At 42.1% G+C, this 19,073-nt stretch overlaps 1 protein-coding gene across 1 annotated transcript in view; it reads left to right on the top strand.

Moving 5' to 3' along the window:
* The window catches only part of Ca8 (carbonic anhydrase 8), a 196,214-nt gene that overhangs the window by 134,338 nt on the left and 42,803 nt on the right, over positions 1 to 19,073 (top strand). The window contains exon 4 of the mRNA XM_021159978.1: positions 18,539 to 18,634. Coding sequence (XP_021015637.1) covers positions 18,539 to 18,634 — 96 coding nt within the window. The remainder of the gene's footprint in view (positions 1 to 18,538; positions 18,635 to 19,073) is intronic.

Genomic DNA, 19,073 nt, shown 5'->3' with positions numbered 1-19,073 from the left:
GCCAAGTAACTCAGGGTCCAGTAGCAGGACGAACACGTGTGTGCCTCCAGGCAGCAAAGGCAGGTTCCAGCAGTGGGCGTGGCAGGACGAATGAGCCGGTAGCTCCACCCTTGAGCAGGCAGGTTCCAGGCTGGGGGAAGGGAGGCCACAGACCTGGTGTTGTGTTTTCAACACACAGTGGTATTCTTGTCTCTAGCCAGGGTGCAGGGATAAGTGGATTTCTAGATTTCACCAATTCAGTGAAAAGACTTGTCTGTTAAAAAACAAAAGGGGGCTAGTGATTGAAGAAGCTATCCATAGTCTTTGGCCTCCATAGGCACATATACCTTTCTCTCTCTCTCTCTCTCTCTCATTCTCTCTCTCTCTCTCTGTCTCTGTCTTACACACACACACACACACACACACACACACACACACAGGAATATGTATTACCCCTCAACACTAAAAAACAATGTGTAAGAGTCAAGTGTTTATTTGATGGTTTCTAAAAGCATTCCATGAATATAGTTAGATGCATTCAATGAAAATGCAGTAACTTAGGGCTGTGGGTTACTCTGTTATTTAGAAGTTCAAAAGAACTAAAAATAAAATAAAATAAAATAAGAAGAAGAAAAGAAAAAAAAGAGACCCAAGTTTCAAGTTAAATATAAACATTAACTATGAATAGAAGATACGTAAGACCTGACATGTATCAGGAGGCCTTTTCCCATTTATTATTGCCTGTATTTGGAGACCCCACAGCAAGTAAGCTCCTGAACCCTGTCTAATGTGTCAAAGACCTCTACATGGAATGAGGCCTTTAGTGGGACTGCTTGGTAGACTCTGGAGTTTCCCAAGGAAGTGTTTCCTTATGATCTCCACATTGGTGAGTTTGGTGAGAAGGACTGAGTGCCCCTCTCCCCCCTGTTCTCTGCACTGTAAAGAAGTAAGGTATTATGAGAGTCTCTGGATGAGAGGAAATGCTGGGGACAGTTCAGGGTGAGACAGGAAAGGGACTGGAAGGAACTAAACAGTGTGCCTGGGCAGTTAGTTTATATGAAGGAGGGAGGGTAGGACTAATTAGTTAATTTCCTAAGACTAGCTCAGATTTCACACAAGTTTATAAAAAGAAGAAAAAAAGGAGGAAGGAGCTATTTGTGGTGAAGAAGTAGAGAAGAGGGCAGGCTTTGTTTAGGGAAAAAGAAAATCTCTCATTATAGAAACCAGGAACAGGGAAGATGTGTTTCCTGTTAATGGTGCTAATTGCTCAGATTTTTCCACTCACCCCTTAAGGCTCACGCTCTCCACTCACTCTGTAAGGCTCCATGACACTAGATACTAGGGAGAAGACCACTGCATCAGGGAGTCAGCAAAGGCTGCCTTTACTGCAGACTGGCTCATCTTAACCATCTGTGAGCCTCGCATACGTTTAAAAAGATTTGGGGATCGGGTGGGCAGAGGATTTTTTGAATCTTGCTAGGATTTAGCTTGCCTGTTTCTTCTTTCTAAACTATTAGGTATGTTTAACCCAGTCTACCCTCTTAGCCTGCACCAATCACTGAACCATGATACTAACCAAGGGTACTTTATGGTTGTCACACTACAGCAGCTGTAGCCTTGGTCCAGGGCTTAAGTCACTAATCCTTCTCTTAATTTGGGCTGTACAGCAGTGGAAATATTTTGCAGTGATTTAAAAATGAATACCACGTATCCACCTGTTTCAGAGAACCGATACTTGAGATTTTTAATCAGCAGGCTTTGTTCACAACAGACTCACAAGCCCTGGTGTATTGCAATGGGCTTTTGTTCACAACAGACTCACAAGCCCTAGTGTATTGCAGTGGGCTTTGTTCACAACAAACTCACCAGCTCTGGTGTGCTGCTGAGCTGCTCACTCTCCTGAATTAAAGCCTCCTGTATATGGCTGCAGGGTGAGTCACAGTGGAAGGAGGAGGAGGCTGTTCATAGCTGTTTGTCACTTTTCACAGCCCAACACTGTCAAGTTCCTTCCTTAGGAGTGTTTGTGATTTGGAGGCACCTTCCATTCAGGCAACACAAGCAGGCAACACAAGCAGGCAACACAAGCATCAGTTACTTTTGCATCACTGTGACCATGGCACCTGACAGAAGTATGTTGACGGAGGACAGATTTATTCTGGACTGGGGTTTCAGAGGGTCTCGATCCATCCTGGTGGGGAGGGTGTGGCAACAGGAAGGCCTGGTAGAGACTGTTCACACCCTGGGGGACCAAGAAGCAGGAATTAAAGGCCAGGCCTAACCTTTAAAGGTCCACTCCAGTCCTCCACTTTTGTCAGCCATCCTTAGTCTCCTGAAGCCTCTGCAGCCTCCCCAGAGAGAGCTGGATGGGAAGAAGCGCCGAGACCATGAGCCTGTGGAGAATGTTCCAGATTCAAACTGTAGCAGTAAGAGGAGAAGAGTTTCTGATGCCTGTGTCTATTGGGAAGGAAGACTCTAGAGTAGCTGATGCATTTGGTGAACACACATTTGTGTGTGTGTTCAATACATTACCCATGAGAAATATGAAACACAAGAAGACAATGTTTGTTTCCAGTGGCTCTTGAGTACCAAGAAAGAAACATATTTAACACCTGGACTGTTGTTAAATGATGTTGAAGAGCAAACCAGGATAGGTTTAGGAAGTAATGGCTGTGTTCACTGCTGTGCAAGGACAACAGAAGTGCTCATCCTCCACAGGGTGACAGACATATTCAAAATGGCGGCTTGCCCTAAAAGGGCTTTTAGGGTGTGAGTGCAAAAGATTATAAAATGATGGAATTCTGCTAGGCTCAGAGAAAGCTAGAAAAGAATGGTATCTTAGTTTGGGTTTCATTGCTGTGAAGAGACACTATAACCAATACAACTCTTATAAAAGCAAACATTTGATTGGGGCTGGCTTGCAGTTTTAAAAGTTCAGTTGATTATCATCATGGTGGGAAGCAGGCAGGCTTGGTGTTGGAGGATCCAAGAGTTCAACAGCTTGATTTGAAGGCAGCCATGGGGAGGGTCTCTCCTGCCCTTGGTGGAGCTTAAGCATTAGAACTTCAAAACTCACCTGCACAGTGACATACTTCTAACAAGGTCACACATCCTCCAATAATGCCACACCTTCTAATAGTGCCACTTCTTATGGGCCAACTGTATTCAAGCCACCACAAATGGATTTTAGAGCATGGTCTTGATAGTGGAATAGGAACTTGCTTGATAAACAAGACTGGTAAGGCTGTTTCTGGGCTAAGGAGTAGCATTATTTAGGCTAGAAATTTTAAACTCCATCCAGGATGAGAAGGGGCCTTAGATATTCTTGAGTTGCTGAGGATTAAATTCTGTTTTTTGGAGGGTACTTGGAGGTACAGACAGGGTAAGATTAGGGTGGTAGAGTGGGAATAGAGCAAAGATCAGGGAAGATGAGGGTCTGTGAGTGATGTGGTAGAAAATATATAAGCTAGACAGATTAGAACAAGCCACTGGGATGCTGAGAAATGGAACACAAACAATACAACATTCCTGAAATGAGTAGTGGAATAATGGAACCCTTACAGACATAACATCCCTAGTCCTAAATAGTGGCCACCAGAAGTGCTTCTAATATGAGCTTTTGGAATATGTGCATCCAACAGTGAGATATGATGGGTCTGGACACAAGTCTAAACAGGAGATTCATACACATCCCACACATACTTTGCACACATAGTTTAAAGGTGCACTTTTAATACACGAAACAAAGGTTCCTTGTGTGGCCTCTTCTACTGGCAATGTCACAGTAGTTTGAAAAGGTTTTGGATTTGGAGTTCAGATTTTGGGATGAGGGGTGATAGTTGTGTAATAGGGGAAAAATGAAGTAGGAGAGAGTGAGTGGCGCTACTGAATGAGCTAGCAGGTTTTAACAATAGAGCCATTGTTACCGTGTAACTGTCTAGCGTGCTTTTAGATCTTCCAACTTTCAAACTACAAAGAGAATAATAGTACGAGGTCCTAGCCCCTTGGGTATTGATAAAGATGCCCTTGGCCACCTATACAGTAAAGACATAAACATGTGGGAAGCCGTATATAATTTGAGTCTTAAGTAGGATAGTAATGTCTCTCTGTGTGGATTTTTTCAACAAAATCATTAACTTCTGTCCTTGTTTATTGTTAATTGCATTTGATTTGTATTGTCAAGGGGGGCAGAATTCAGCTTTAGAATATTCCCTTCCTTTTTTTAGTCCAAGCATCTTAATTTATTATTCTCCATAGGAAAATGTGTATTTTTCCTTTGGCTTCCTAGGCAGAAATCTCCTGCACTCTCTTCCCTGGCGCTGCTTTTGAAGGGCTTTATCTTGAAACCTTTGTTTTCTCAAATTGCTACCACCTGCTGTTGTTGAAGGCTGCTTCCAGAGCCTCTGTTTATCTACTTCAATTACTTATGGTATTTTCCTACACGATATCTATATTTTGTTATGTGCCCAGTAAAGGGAGGTCTAATAAATTTCATGTTTTCATATTTTTTTAAAAAGGGAAGAAAATAAAGACTTTGGACTGAAAACAGCAAGTGAGGAAGCAACTGGATTTTCTACATTTGCCTCTATCAACGTTTTAAGAGAGACTTAATTTTGACTTAGAAGTGTAAACCAGTTTTGTGTCAAGCACAAAATACAGAATTTTATTTAAAATGATTAAAACTTGTCTTGCTGGTGGTCCTGGTCCAGAGAGAAAAACATTCAGGGAGTTAAAGTATTGCTTCTTGATTCCAGCTGGAGGGCTCCTTACAGAGTGGAGGCTTGACTTCAGAGGCTCATAGGCTTTGCCATCGAGCAAGTGACCGTTGTGTCCCATGGGCTGTGGAGACTTGAGAGAATGGTAAATGAAGCCACTCTTCTCTCCAAACCTTCTGCTATGGAGAAGCTAGAAAAAGATAGGATAAAGGCTGAGCAAACAGTTGAAGTCATTTTTGGCATGATGCCCAAAAAGTATGTATGTGATATTTTTCATGAGTTGTGTTTTTTTTTGTTTTGTTTTTGTTTTTGGTTTTTTGAGACAGGGTTTCTCTGTGTAGCCCTGGCTGTCCTGGAACTCACTCTGTAGACCAAGCTGGCCTCGAACTCAGAAATCCGTCTGCCTCTGCCTCCTGAGTGCTGGGAACAAAGGCGTGCGCCACCACGCCCAGCTATGAGTTGGGTTTTGAGTGTGAGGCCCTGGAGGGGAGGGGGGCAATGTTATTAATGATGCAGCTACATGGAGATCAAGAGAATCAGAAGAAAGTTTTCAAGGTCAAGTAGTCATGCTGGTGTTGTGATTAGCATCAAATTTAAAATAAACTCAGTTAGATCCTAAGAATTTTTCATAGGTGGCGGCTTGTCTTGACATCTAACAGAAGAGAAATTCTTGGCAGGCAGTGAGTTTTAAGTAAATAAAACAAGCAGGTGAAAGAGTGAAGAATAGATGAGAGAGTTCTGGGCATAGTGCCAGGTACTGAGGCCACAAAGGTGACAGGGAGGTCATTTTCCCACTTTGGAGACTTCCTGTTTGCTATCTAGCGTGCTTTCCACTCAGAGAGCTACATGGTTTTCTACTTCAGTGTCTTTGGGCCTCTATTCACATGGCACATACACAGTGGGGCAAAACCCAGCCTCCCTTCTTCTTTAGCTGGTTTTCACCATAGTCTACTGTAGGAATTTATTGATATACACGTAACTATAGTAAATATGTGCAGCTATATAGTTATATATTGCTGCATATATATATATAAATGCAGGAGTATAGTTATTTCATAATAGTGTGCTCTAGTTGGGTTTTAGCATATGTAAAAATAAGGTACCTGGAAATGAATTTAGAATGGCTGGTTAGGGGCAGAGAATGGAAGTGTGACCATCAGGGTTTCACTGAAAAGACGACTGTGGTCAGATGTTTGGTATGTAAGTGAAGTCTAACTAAGAGCTGTAGGGTACTGCTGTGCAATATTTCAGCAATGAGTCCTTTATTCACCCACCAAATATTTATTGGGTGCCTATTGTGTTTGTTCCAGACATTTTTTAGTACTGGTAAATTTCATAGAAAAATCTATATAGAGTCACTGTACCCAGAAGCCTTTGCCTCTAATGCAACGACTTCTTTGGTCAAGAGAGGTGTCATACTTTAAAGGATCCTTGTTAAAAGCCAGATGTGATTGTTTACATGACCTCTGATGGGATGGTGGCCTTGGCAAAGAGGAAAGGCGGAGCCAAGAGTAAAGGTGGGGAGAGGGGACCTTCAGCACTTGTGAAGGCTTTAGAATTCTGGAGGTCAGAGGAAAGTGGAGCTTTTATGACTTGGGAACTGGAAGAATGGTGGACTTTTTGGACAGAGCTCTCAGGTAAAATCAGGATGTAGAGTTTGACATGTTTGGAATCTGACAGTTGTCATTTATTTTGTAAAATGCCCAAGTCGTGCTTGGGATTATAGCTCTGTACCTCAGAACAGAGCAGACTAAATCTATGCCAGTGGCTAATATTCACTCATTTCCCTCTTTAAATCGGGCTCTCTGGAGGTGATAACTCCAGGAACACAGTGTCCTTTTTTTACCCAATGTCATTGGTAGCAGTTACCGTATTAAGTGGTGTCCTGTTATCATTGCATATTGGTATCACAGGCATATGGAATATGCTTGCTTAGCAAGCCTAACCGTGTAAGACTTTGCGAGAAAGAGTCTTGATCCTAGGGAAAGGCTGTTTTGCGTACCATGGTATGAACGATGCTACCACAGTAGCATATGATTCTTCGTTACGCCCATTGTCAGTTCATTTTTGATATTTATTAAGCACCTCCGAATAACAAATTACTGCTAATGTAATCCACAGATAGGTATTTAGAAAATATTTGAGTATAAAAGATTTGATATTTTAATATTTAAGCATATGACCTTAAAATGGCCTTTGGTGAGAGGGTTTTTCTTTCTTTTCTTTTTCCTTCTCTTGGTTGTATGTGTATGCATGTGTAATATATGCACACATGTGTGCATCTATGCGTATGTGTGGAGGCCGGAAAAGGATATATCTAATACCCATCCTACTCTGCCACAGCATATACAAGAACTTATCAAGGACAGGTCCAGTGCTGGCTAATGCAGCAGCCCGGCTGCCATGTCCTCAGGCTGTTCCCCCCGTTAAAGGTCTGGTTTTTCCATTTGGTTTGGGAAATGGTGATATCTGCAAGCATTGGTCCTGATGATTAGTTCTTAGAAGAGAGAGAAGGGCTTGTGTTCTCTTGCAGTTTATACAAATGGCTAGTTGGTGGCTTAGTATACACACAGCCTGTACTTGTATTACAATTTTAGAAACATTGTTTTGCCCCTGGCCCTGAAGCAGTCATTTTCAATCCCTTTTTCTTGGAGTCTAAGGCTGAGTTTCTTTCTCCTAGAGTTGCCTGCTTAAAAAGTTCTCATGAGGGCTGGTGAGATGGCTCAGTGGGTAAGAGCTCCCGACTGCTCTTCCAAAGGTCCAGAGTTCAAATCCCAGCAACCACATGGTGGCTCACAACCATCCACAGGGAGATCTAGCGCCCTCCTCTGGAGTGTCTGAAGACAGCTACAGTGTACATACATATAATAAATAAATAAATCTTTAAAAAAAAAAAAAGTTCTCATGAGAGAGCTTGTGCCTCTGTGGAGTTTTCTGCATTTTGTCACTTAGTATAAGAAAGGGGGAGCTCCCATACTCTGTTTCTTGGGTTTCATTGGGTAGACATGCTTTGATGATCTACCTATTAGCTGTTGGATATTTGAGTTTCTATTTTGTGGCTCTCATGAGTAAAGTGACTTATAAATGTTGTATTTTTCTGTGTGAATATTTCTATTTCTCTTGGGTTTATCTACTTGGTACAGGAGTTGCTGGGTCATATGCTGTCTTAGTTAGGGTTTCTATCACTGCAATGAAACACTGTAACCAAAAAGTAATTTGGGGAGGAAAGGGTTTATTCAGCTTACAAATTCAGATTGCTGTTCATCACCAAAGGAAGTCAGGACAGGAATTCAGGCAGTACAGGGATCTGAAGGCAGGGGCTGATGCAGAAGCCATGGGGGGTGGGGCGGGGGGCGACTGGCTTGCTTCCACTGTCTCCCTCAGCCTCCTTTCTTATAGAACACAGGACCACCAGACCAGGGATGGCATCACCCACAATGAGCTAGGCCCTTCCCAACTGATCACTAATTAAGAAAATGCCTTACAGTTGGATCTTCTGGAGGGATCTTCTCAGTTGAGGCTCCTTCCTCACTGATGACTCTAGCTTGTATCAAGTTGACATAGAAGCCAGTACATATGCCAATCCCCTGTTTCCATTTTAGGAATTGCTCTTCTTCTTCCCAAGGTCACTGGTGGCTGTTCCACTTACAGTCCTATGAGTAAAGTAGTGTATGTAGTAGGTATTGATTTCTCTGCATCCTGACTAACATGCCATTAGATTGGTGACTATAACCATTCTAGAATGTGTGAAGCAATACAGGATAATGTCTATGAGTAACACTTTTCTGATGGTTACATTATATTGAACATCTTTTCATGTGTTTACTGACTATACACCTTTCAATACAAAGACTCTTCATACTTTAGAACATTGAAGTGGACTGGGATAAATCTTGCTGTAAAACATTTGCAGAATGTGTGAAGCCCTGAGTTTAACCCCAATACTATGAAAGAGAAGAGATAAGAAGAGAGAGATTGTTTTTGTTGTTGTTGTCATTTATTTGTTTGTTTTTTGAGACAGGGTTTCTCTGTCTCGACAAACCAAAATAAATAAATAAATAAATAAACAAAATAAAAAATAAAGAAAAGAAAACAACAACAACAACGAAACTCTATGAGGCAGGCGGATTTCTGAGTTCGAGGCCAGCCTGGTCTACAAAGTGAGTTCCAGGACAGCCAGGGCTACACAGAGAAACCCTATCTTGAAAAAAAAAAAGAAAACAACAAGGAGAGAGAGAGAGGTGAGAAAGAAAAGAGAAAGAAAAGAGGAAAACAGGTTATTTGTCTTACTTGTTGAGTTGTAAAACTTCATCAGACAAACGATTTTACAAATGTTTCTCTCATTTCCTAGCTTCTTGGTGATATTATTTGTAGTGCTTCATACAGCCCCAATTACCTATTTTTTTGTACAATTTTTATTCTTCATATTTTCATTTTTGCTTTCTGAGATTGGATGTTGCCTGTGTAGTCCCAGGCTGGTTTTAAGCTTTTAACCCTCCCACTGCCTGACTTTCCTGAGTGTAACAGCTGTGCACACCTGTGTTCAATTTGTTTTACTTTTAGAGTAAGTCTAATATATGACAGGAACAGAAGGTCTGCAACGAGTATGGAACACATTCCAGTTTCATGGGGGGGGGGGAGCAGAAAAGGACAGAAAGAGATGAGACAGAGGAAGAGAGGAAGAGCCTGCCCAGAAATATTCGGGGAGGGGGGGAAGAGAGAGAGAGAGAGAGAGAGAGAGAGAGAGAGAGAGAGAGAGAGAGAGNNNNGAAGGAGAAGGAGAAGGAGAAGGAGAAGGAGAAGGAGAAGGAGAAGGAGAAGGAGAAGGAGAAGAAGAAGAAGAAGAAGAAGAAGAAGAAGAAGAAGAAGAAGAAGAAGAAGAAGAAGAAGAAGAGAGAAAACAGAAGATGGATAGAGAGAGTTGGGGAAAGCTGAGAGAGCAATCTCTCTTATATACCTGATTCACACCTTGCAGGCTACACAAGCTGTTGCTAGGTAGCTGTTGGGTGGAGCCTAGCAGAATTGTCTGTAAGTCAAAAAAGCCTACTGCTATAAGTGAAATGTCTGCTTCGCCACACCTCACCATATCTTGAAGTGGTAACTGTACAACGGTTACCATTTATCTAGTCAAATAATGTTTTAATTAAACTTTCATTACTGCTGAAGACAAAAGGTCTTGATTGATTTAAAAAAAAATCTGTTTTTTTATAGTAGTGAAGCAAGGATAAAATAACTGTACACCTAACCTCTGTTTTAAATATTATCTTACCTTTTTTTTTTTTGAGACGGCTCCTCATTATATGGCCCAGGCTTACCTTAAATCTGTATTCTCCTGCCCCAACCTCCCAAGTGCTGTGGTTACAGGCATGTGTCACTATACACAGCTTTCTGTTAGAATTGTAGGAAGCAGAATTATTTGTTGTGTTTCATTACTGTGGAGCAAGGAAGGTCCTTTGTAACCTTGTGGGCTTTTTATGTCCACCACAGTTCCTGAAAAATGACACAGAGGCTTAAATTTATTTACAGTGCTTATGTCCTTAAGCTGGGCTTGCTTCCCAATTAGCTCATAACTCAATCATCTTGTTTCTGCTATTTTCTGCTTGCCACTTGGCTGGTTAGTTACCTCTCCTTGATTTCCTATGTCCGAGTTCTGAGTCAACACGGCAAATCTTCCCAGAGTTCCTCTCTGTCTGCCAGCTGTCCTGCCTGTTGTTCTGCTTTGCTATCAGCCATTCTGCTCTTGATTGACAAGTTATGCTTTTACACAGTGCACCAGAGATTTTCCCTACAGGCTTTCCTTTCCTAAGGGCTCCATCTCAGTGCAAAGAAACACATATTAAATACAGTTTGGGCTTTGTACTGATTTCATTTGTCTAAAACAAAAGGGGAATTTTTAATAAAAGAATAGAGACATGCATGGACTTACACCAGGGATTCAAAAGAAGCACATTATGGTGGGAACACTGGAATGTAGTCACACCAACCCTGAAGGGTCTATGTCAGTCATAGTCACATAGTCAGGAGACTTGGTGTACACCAGGGAACTTCAGCTGGCCTCAGAGCAGACTGCTTCGTGGTAACCCTAGAAAAATGTAAGTGGAAGGGCTGCTGTCTAACATAACAACGAGGGACTGCAGATCTGCTCAGCAGAAGAGCATTTATTTATCTGCATTGTACAAGGTCATGAGTTCAAACCTTAGTATCATTCAAACCAACCAACCAGCCAACTAAACAACCAACCAACCAAAGAACAACAACAAGAACAAAAAAAAAAACAAAAAAAAACCCAACAACAACAACAAAAATAAAAACTCAAATCAAACAAAAGTTTTAGTATAGTAAAATTGAGTAATAGCTTATTATCCTACTCAGGTATTACATATGTGTAAGTGCATATACTTTTGTATGACTGACATTGCAGTTGATTTTTTTTTTTAATGCTAGCATCACTATATATGTCAGTAGTGATGAGCTTTTCTATGACAGCAATGGAGCCAGCAGAAGGTAGGGCATTTCCAACTTCTTTGTCACACTTTCTCTCCATTTCGTTTGTTATTAAAGTTGATGTAGATTTTAAGAGAATGGTTTCATAGCTAAGATGATTAAAGTACAATTTATGTATCACACAATCAACTATTACAATGTGACATGGAGCCCCTACCTTGGCCTGTAGAAGCCCAGGACACGTTTAGCACTTTTGTCGTAGATGCTCATCAGCATCATTGCAATTGCTCTTTTCTTTGGTTGAGACTGCTTCTGGATATACAACTCAGGCTGGCCTGTCCTTGAGGGTTGGGACTCAGCATTGCTGGCATGCAGGCATGTACTACTACACCCAGCAAATTAATTAACCTAATAAATTAACTAATTTTCTAGTCTTATTTTCTGGGGAAGAGGGTGACTGACAGGGTCTTTTATATGCCTGGTAAGCTCTCTGTAGCTCAGCTACATCTCCACCCTAATGATGAATCTTGGATTGCGTATAAGGTGTAGTGTCTAGAAATGTTTCTCCATATCATCATAGTCTGCATAGAACTGAAGTTCAGTGCTAGAAAATGTAGGTAAAACTTCTTATCTCATGTCTGGTTCATACCCATTGATCTCTTTCCTGTGTCCAGTTGTCCATGTTATGTTTTTAAAACCCTAAATGTTTTTGTTCAAATTCCACTTCAGTCAAGCTACCTGATACTGTAGCTTCTCATAACATTGAAAAGAGCTGGACTCTGCTTTGTATCAGTAGTTTCTTAAGCTCCATTTTCATGGAATAGCCTTCACAATTAGTTTATAGCGTTGCATAGTCTCCAGCACCATGGGAGCAGGGGAGTTTTAGCAGATGCCAGGGGAGTTCAGTCCCCTTTACTTCGTAGAAGAAGCACCTGTAATGTGTTTCACCATGTGTTTGCTGAAGAATAGTTCTTTGTGCTACTCTCTTGAGCAATGAGTGAGTTGGATTAGCATGTTTTGATTTTAAAGTGAGTTATAAAACTTACATAAATAAGGAAGTACTTTGTTAGAAAAGAATGCGTGTGTGCTTATACAGAGCTTTTTGTCCTCTGATGAGGGCCTCCCTCTTCAATTTCATGTGGTCATGGAGAAGGAGAACAAACCTAGGGAATGACTTTGGCGAAACTCTATTACACATGCTGCTGTGCATACTCATGTCTGTTTAACCTGCCAACGTTCACCCTTATTACACTATTCTGAAGACAGGGGTTATACAGTTGGGCAGTTTTATATCTATGTATTGTCTTGTGAGCATGAGGTTAATGCAAAATGCATTCCAGTATGATTCCCAGAGAGTGGTGAGAATCGTGTTAATGCTTCGGAAGACACATGACATATCTTATTTGGCCCGTTAGATGTATATTCTTTTATTTCTATCTTCAACTGAATAATCATGTCAGGAAGCATTAAATAAGTTGCCCAAGCTACTAAGGTAATGGCTCAGATGAGGACTGCGTATCATTCTCTCTTCCCTACAGGGTATGGCTTTCCCATTTCTAATAAAATGGTTCTGATTTTTGTTTTGGATAATCCTTCTTGAAAAAGCCCCAGGGATACTAAGTTAACTGATGAGTCTCTTGTAGATAAAGTGAGAATTAAAGTGAAGTGTTGTCCCTTTTCAACATCCCCAGGTGGCTGGTGACATCATGCTCTTAGTGGAGAACTTACTGCTGCCACTTTACTGAGTCACCACAATCTTTAACTGCATTCTAAATGCTCAGTTTTTATTCTCACAAATAAGTGTAGCACCTTTCAGAGACTATTCTGGAAAACCAACTGTACTGACTCTCAAGGGTGGAGACAACATCATGTGTGTGTGTCTATCATTGGTTCACAGTGATGGATTCTGAGGAAACGGTGGAAGATAAAGGGGTGGGTGGGAGACACCAGCTTTAGAGGCATTGACTACACTTAGATTTGGATGGTAAGTATGACTTAGATACCTCAAGTAAGGAATGGATGAGACTTGGCTAAAAGGGTAAATTTGGGAACTTTGTGGAGATAGAAGGTGAGATGTAACTCTTGCCTGTGCATAAAAAGGACATGTTGGAGCAGATTTCTGGTTTGGGTTCTGCCATTAGAATTGAGAAACAAGAAACAACACAGCACTGTAGAACAATAAGGGCTGAGATACATCAATTTTAAAATACCTTTGCTAGAGTGTTGGTGGGAGTCCTAGCTATCCATCTCTTCTTCTTTTTCTCTCTCATATCTATTAATATAGGTTCTCATCCGCATCTCCATCTCCCTGTTCACCTCCTTCACTAGTCTGTTTTTCTATCAAATGTAGAGTAAGGCCAGAGGGTAGAGAGGATTTGCATGAGGTGGGTGGAAGGTGAATAGTGGAGGAGCAGTTCTGAGGGGTCTGGGTCATCCTTGCCTTGAGCACTGGATGGTTAAATGGGGGAAGGAAGGGATTAGGGATATTTAAGTCTGTTTGTAGTAGGAAATGAAGGCAATTAGAGATTTTGAACAGAGGAAATGTGAAGTCCAGGCTGTAGAGAGATTAGTGGGACTCGAAACCACAAATGGGTAGAGGCAGGAAAGGCGTTGGTGAGCGGAGATAAGGGCTGGTGTGTGAAGCCAGGGAGACGCAGCACACTGCTCAGTGTCAGCCAGAGTGCACCTTGGACAGGAATCGATGTCAGGTCTACAACTCTTTTGTTTGTGGTAACAAGAAGACATCGGAAAGGAAATGCCTTTAAGCTTTTGCAGACAGGAGGCCAGAAGACTCACAGGAGTGCAGGGGTGGGGATACTGCTGAGTCACGGTGGCCTTCTCAGATTTTACAATTTTTTCCAGTCTCATGATTCATTCTTTTGTCCTTTAATACTGTCATGTTATTTATGTTAATAATAAACCTCATTTATCTTGAAGATAGCTTCCTGTTAAGCCGCCATGAAATTTTCAGACTTACTTTCCCCAGTGACAGGCAAATGGCTATATGACTATGGCGTGTCAGAGTTTCATGAGTGTGGACATGTTTATCTGCTACTGTGTGAGATAACTAGATTTAGACTAATGTATTCCAGGGGCTAATGGTAAAGTCCCATACTCAATTGCAGGAAATTAGAGTCTGTGAGCCCTGTACTGAAAACACAGTCAAGGGTTTTCTGTGAAACTAGAAGACGGTGTGTTACAATAGCTGTATGTAACAGCCAGTGGTCTGATGTAGTAGTAGGTTTGCAACCTGGTTATCCAGCACCCCTGCTAGGCTGGAGTATTGTAGCCTTATGTCTCTCACTGAGTCCTAAGTGGGTGGGAAATAGTTGTAACAAGTGAGGAGGACTGGGTTTGATTGTCAGAGAAGAGCTTTTCTGTTGCTCTGATCTACGCAGGCAGAATGAGACATAATACACATTGGATTTATGTATTCTTATAGTACCTGGGGAGGGTATTTGTCCTGAGATCTTAGGCAGATGGCTGAACCCGGCACAGTGTCGAGTACCAATAACTAATGTGTAAAGAGGTAAATTCATTTTACCTCTTTGGTAAAATAGGTAAAAACTCTAGTGTTTCCCTATTAGAGCTATGACAAAGTCTAAGGCAGCTCGCAGTCTGACTCCCTTGCCTTTCATGCCTCATAGCATTGCCAGACTTAGGTCCCCACAAAGGTATTCTAGCTCTTCGAATACCTTGGTGATCTTCCTACTTCTACGACTTGGATTCAGGGAGTTGAACCAACCTTATTCTAAGAAGGAATTGTTAAAATTATAGGAATAAAAGAGGGGCTGGGGAGAACAAAGATAGTTTGAATAGATCAAGAGGTTGAGATGTAAACAGACCATGCTATGATTGCAAGACAGGAAGGGTAAGTGTTCTGGAAAATTCCATGAGAAAACCTGTCTGCCAGAGGTGGAAGGTGCTGGAGACTGAAGTGTCATACAGATGGGGTGTTAGGAAGACCATGGAGGACTTCAGACCAAAAGTGGGCAGGCCAACTGGTGGGTCCCCACCAGTGGGGCCTTAGGGAGTGAAAACTGCCATCACATATATTGCAGTTACTAGGTTAATCTCAAGTGGCAGCAAAGTTTTCCGGCACTTTCCTTGTGACAGTGTCAAGGTCTGGCCTTTGAGCTCCATATATCAGTCTAGGATATAGTCTGTAAGCTGGAAATCATGCTGCAGGAGAGCACATGATGGCTACTCGGGGCAGGCATGGTGCCTGCGACTCAAATTGGTTGCAGCGATATTGAGCTTGCTTACCTCAGGTGAGATAGATGGACAAGGTTATAAACAGAATTGTGTCCCTCCAAAGTCAGGTACTGATGCCAGCTCATGTGATTATGAGTATGCTTGGAGCTCAAGTCTTTATAGAGGTAATTAGGAAAGGACTTTTATGTACAAACCCTCATCCAATAAAACTGTGTTCTTGTAAGAAGTAATGATCAAGACATAGACACACATGTAGGAGATACCATGTGATGTCATGGAGAAGGTCATCTGTAAGCCAGGGACAGAAATGTCACAGCTAGCACCTCCTTCTCAATCTTCCAGCCTCTGGAACTTTGAGAAAGTGAGCTCCTGTTGCTGCAGCCTTCTAGTCTGGCATGGTGTGACAGCGGACCTCAGAGGAGTACTATAGATGGAACAGGCAAGCCCTGGAGGACCAGAGCGGGCCTAGAGTTGAGAAGCAGCAGAAGTGCAGTGTGCTGTGCCTGCAGATCGTGCATCTGATTAGCGCTGTGGGTGGAAGCCCAGGCTGGCCAGCTTCCAGGATGTGTCGGAAGCTGGCCTAGAATGGAACTTGAGTTAGCCATCTAATCTCTTTTCATGGGGAAGTGGACTCTCCCATTGTCTCCTTCCTGTAAGAGGAAATGCATCTTCAGGAGAAGATAAAGACTCAGGACCACAATGGTCCTTTGGTGTCAGAGTGTGGAATGCTTGTGTCTTTGAGATGACAGTCGTCTTGGCCCTGAGCCACCAGGTACAAATGAGGAAAGGTGGGAGTGATTTTCTTGCTACTTTTAGTTTGAATTCTTGGGTTTGACATGTGGAGACAACAGAGAGCTGCTGTAGGTTTTTTATCTTGGAATGGCTGAAATCCTAGGGTTTCCCTTATTTTCCTTTAAGGGGGAAAAAAAAGTCACCATTTTTACAACAGCTTGAGATTTGCAGAAAAACTATGAACATAATCTAAAACATTTCTGTGTGCCACATAGCATTTTCTCCTACCGACATACATCAGTTAGAATTAGTGGGCCAACATGGATACATTATTAAGTCTATATCTCATTCATAGTCCCTTAATTTCTATGGCATTTCCTTCTGTCTCTAAATCTCATTTATGAAATCTTATCACTGTTAACACTCTTTAGTTCTTCAGCTTCTCTTGCCTGTGACATTTTCTCATTTTCTACTCGATGGTTTTGACAGTTCTGAGATGTCCTGGCCAGGTGTTCTGCCTGACATTCCAATCACAATTACATTGTTATGAAGGGTTGCTGGGAGGAGGAACCCAGAGGCACAGTGCCATCTTCATTACAAATCAAGACACCTACTGTCAGTGTGAGGAGCTGTGAGCTGGGCTGGATCGTGTGGTTTTGTTGGGCTCCTTTACTAGGACGTCCCCCTTTACCTGCTCCGTGTGCTGTACTTCCTGAAACAGCTACCGTGTGCTATGCACACATACAGAGTGGGGAGCCTTAAGGTTGTTAAAGTGCTTAAAGGAATTTGCAAAATTCTGAGGGGGCAGACTCCACATGCCAAACGGAAAGTGAAAAGACACACTTTAAAAATGTTTCTTAATATTTCATTTCTGGAAGAAAGTGTCCCATAATATTGTTATGGGAAGAAAATGTCATCAAAGTGTGTGATATGATGAATAAAATCCCTTCTGATGGAGGGCTCAGAGCTTTGTTGATGAAGCAGACCCACTACCCCTTATCTGTACCATGGGGTTTTGGAAAGCCATTGCTGCACTCACAGAAGAAAGAGAAAAATTATTCAGTATTCTGTGGTTAATTGGGAGTTGATGTGAGGCTGCATTCGGAAAGGCAGGGACTTAGAGTTAATACTGGACACTTTCAGACCCAGTGAGGCTGTGCAGCCTGGCCTCAGGTTCTTCAGTCCATTACTGACTTCCTTACCTCCCTCTAGTGGTCAGTTGGTGTTTTAATTTTTTTCAAAAATATGCTCTTGTCTTACAATGTATCCTGATTATAGGTTCCCCTCCCTCTTCTCTTCCCAGTTCCTTCCCACTTGGATCCACTCCCCTTTTGTTTCTCATTAGAACACACATCTAAGAGACAATGACAACCAAACATTACAAAATAAAATACAATAAGATGAAACAAAAAATCATATCGAAGTTGGACAAGGCAACCCAACTGTAGGAAGAGTCCCAAGAGCAGGCACAGGAAATCAAACTTTAGGCACTCCATATTTCAGTATCTCTTGGAAATTTCAAGGCGCTAAAATGTACAACGATCACATTTGAGGCGTGCTTATGTTTCTGGTGAGAATTGCTTTTGAAACGAGGAAGTGCTTCAATTTTCATTTATTTAGTTTGTGTGGGTGGTATGGGAGGTGTGAGGGATAGGGAGCGAGTGGGGAACTTGTGGAGGTCATGTGGGGGACACGATTTGGCTACTGTGTGTGTGTGTGGGTCATGTGGGGGACACGATTTGGTTACTGTGTGTGGGGGGGGAGCTATAGGCACAAGTGCATGTTCTAGAGAGCATGCCCGAAAACAGAGCTTTGTGAGGTGAGAGCACAGGCTCCTCAGCATTGCCTGCCATTGCTTCACAGACGAGGTTTTATCAGTAGTCAAGGAAGTGGTCTTTTTCTATAAATGTGCATCTGCATTCATTACTTTACCATAAGTTTTTTTAAAAAGCTCCTTTTCCCTGCCCAATATTTGCTGTTTCTGAATATTCTCAGATGGTTGAGACCATTTACCAGATTTTGAGAGCAGCCTTTAAAGACGTGTTACTGGAACCACTGGACAGTGATACAGGTTCTAATCCAAATCTCCCAAACTCTGTTGGTGCAAGGGTTGACGTATACTACCACTCCACCACTGAGCCATACACACCCTGCCTCCGTCCTTCCTGTCAGGAATGGTGTTTGCCTTTAGACCTGTAGTTTTGCTCCATGGCAACCCACAGGGCTAGGATTTAAAGATGCTCAGCCAGTGTGAAATCATTCTTGAGTCCCATTGAGCAGAACAGAGATAGGAAGCGCTCTTTGAGACAGCTTCTCTTGGGACAGTAGTCTGCTTACGACTGGTTGTGATCCCCCTTTACACTTGATACCATGTGTGTTCTGCAAGGAGGGTAGACACTGCCTGCTTTTCTGAGTAGTGTGTTAAGTGATGTGGTTGGTCTGTCTTGTGCCTGCAGCTCCATCTGATCCACTGGAATTCCACACTGTTCGGCAGCATCGATGAGGCGGTTGGGAAGCCACATGGTATCGCCATCATTGCACTATTTGTTCAGGTAAATTGTCTGCTGCGAGCTTATGTTGTGGAGAGATGTTTCCCCTTAGTCATTGTGTGGAATAGTTTTTTAAACTCTCAATTTTATTGCTTAGAGGTCGGTCAAATTAAACACATATAAATGCTGATAATTTGACAGTCAGTTCTCAAGAGTTGAGCTATATTTCTTGTATAAAATAGTTCATTTATTTATCAGATGTTTTCTTCAGAGTGGTATCTGGGGCCTTTGGAGAAACAATTTGGAAAACGTCTCCTGAAGTCAGACTTCATTTTATTTAAGAAAAAGAATTTCAGCCAGGCGTGGTGGCGCACGCCTTTAATCCCAGCACTCGGGAGGCAGAGGCAGGTGGATTTCTGAGTTCGAGACCAGCCTGGTCTACAGAGTGAGTTCCAGGACAGCCAGGGCTACACAGAGAAACCCTGTCTCGAAAAACCAAAAA

The sequence above is a fragment of the Mus caroli genome, chromosome 4 (genome assembly GCF_900094665.2).
Source record: "Mus caroli chromosome 4, CAROLI_EIJ_v1.1, whole genome shotgun sequence".
In the NCBI taxonomy this organism is placed as follows: Eukaryota; Metazoa; Chordata; class Mammalia; order Rodentia; family Muridae; genus Mus; species Mus caroli.
Note: the sequence above shows the minus strand (reverse complement) of the source record. Positions and strands in the feature narration are given on the sequence as shown.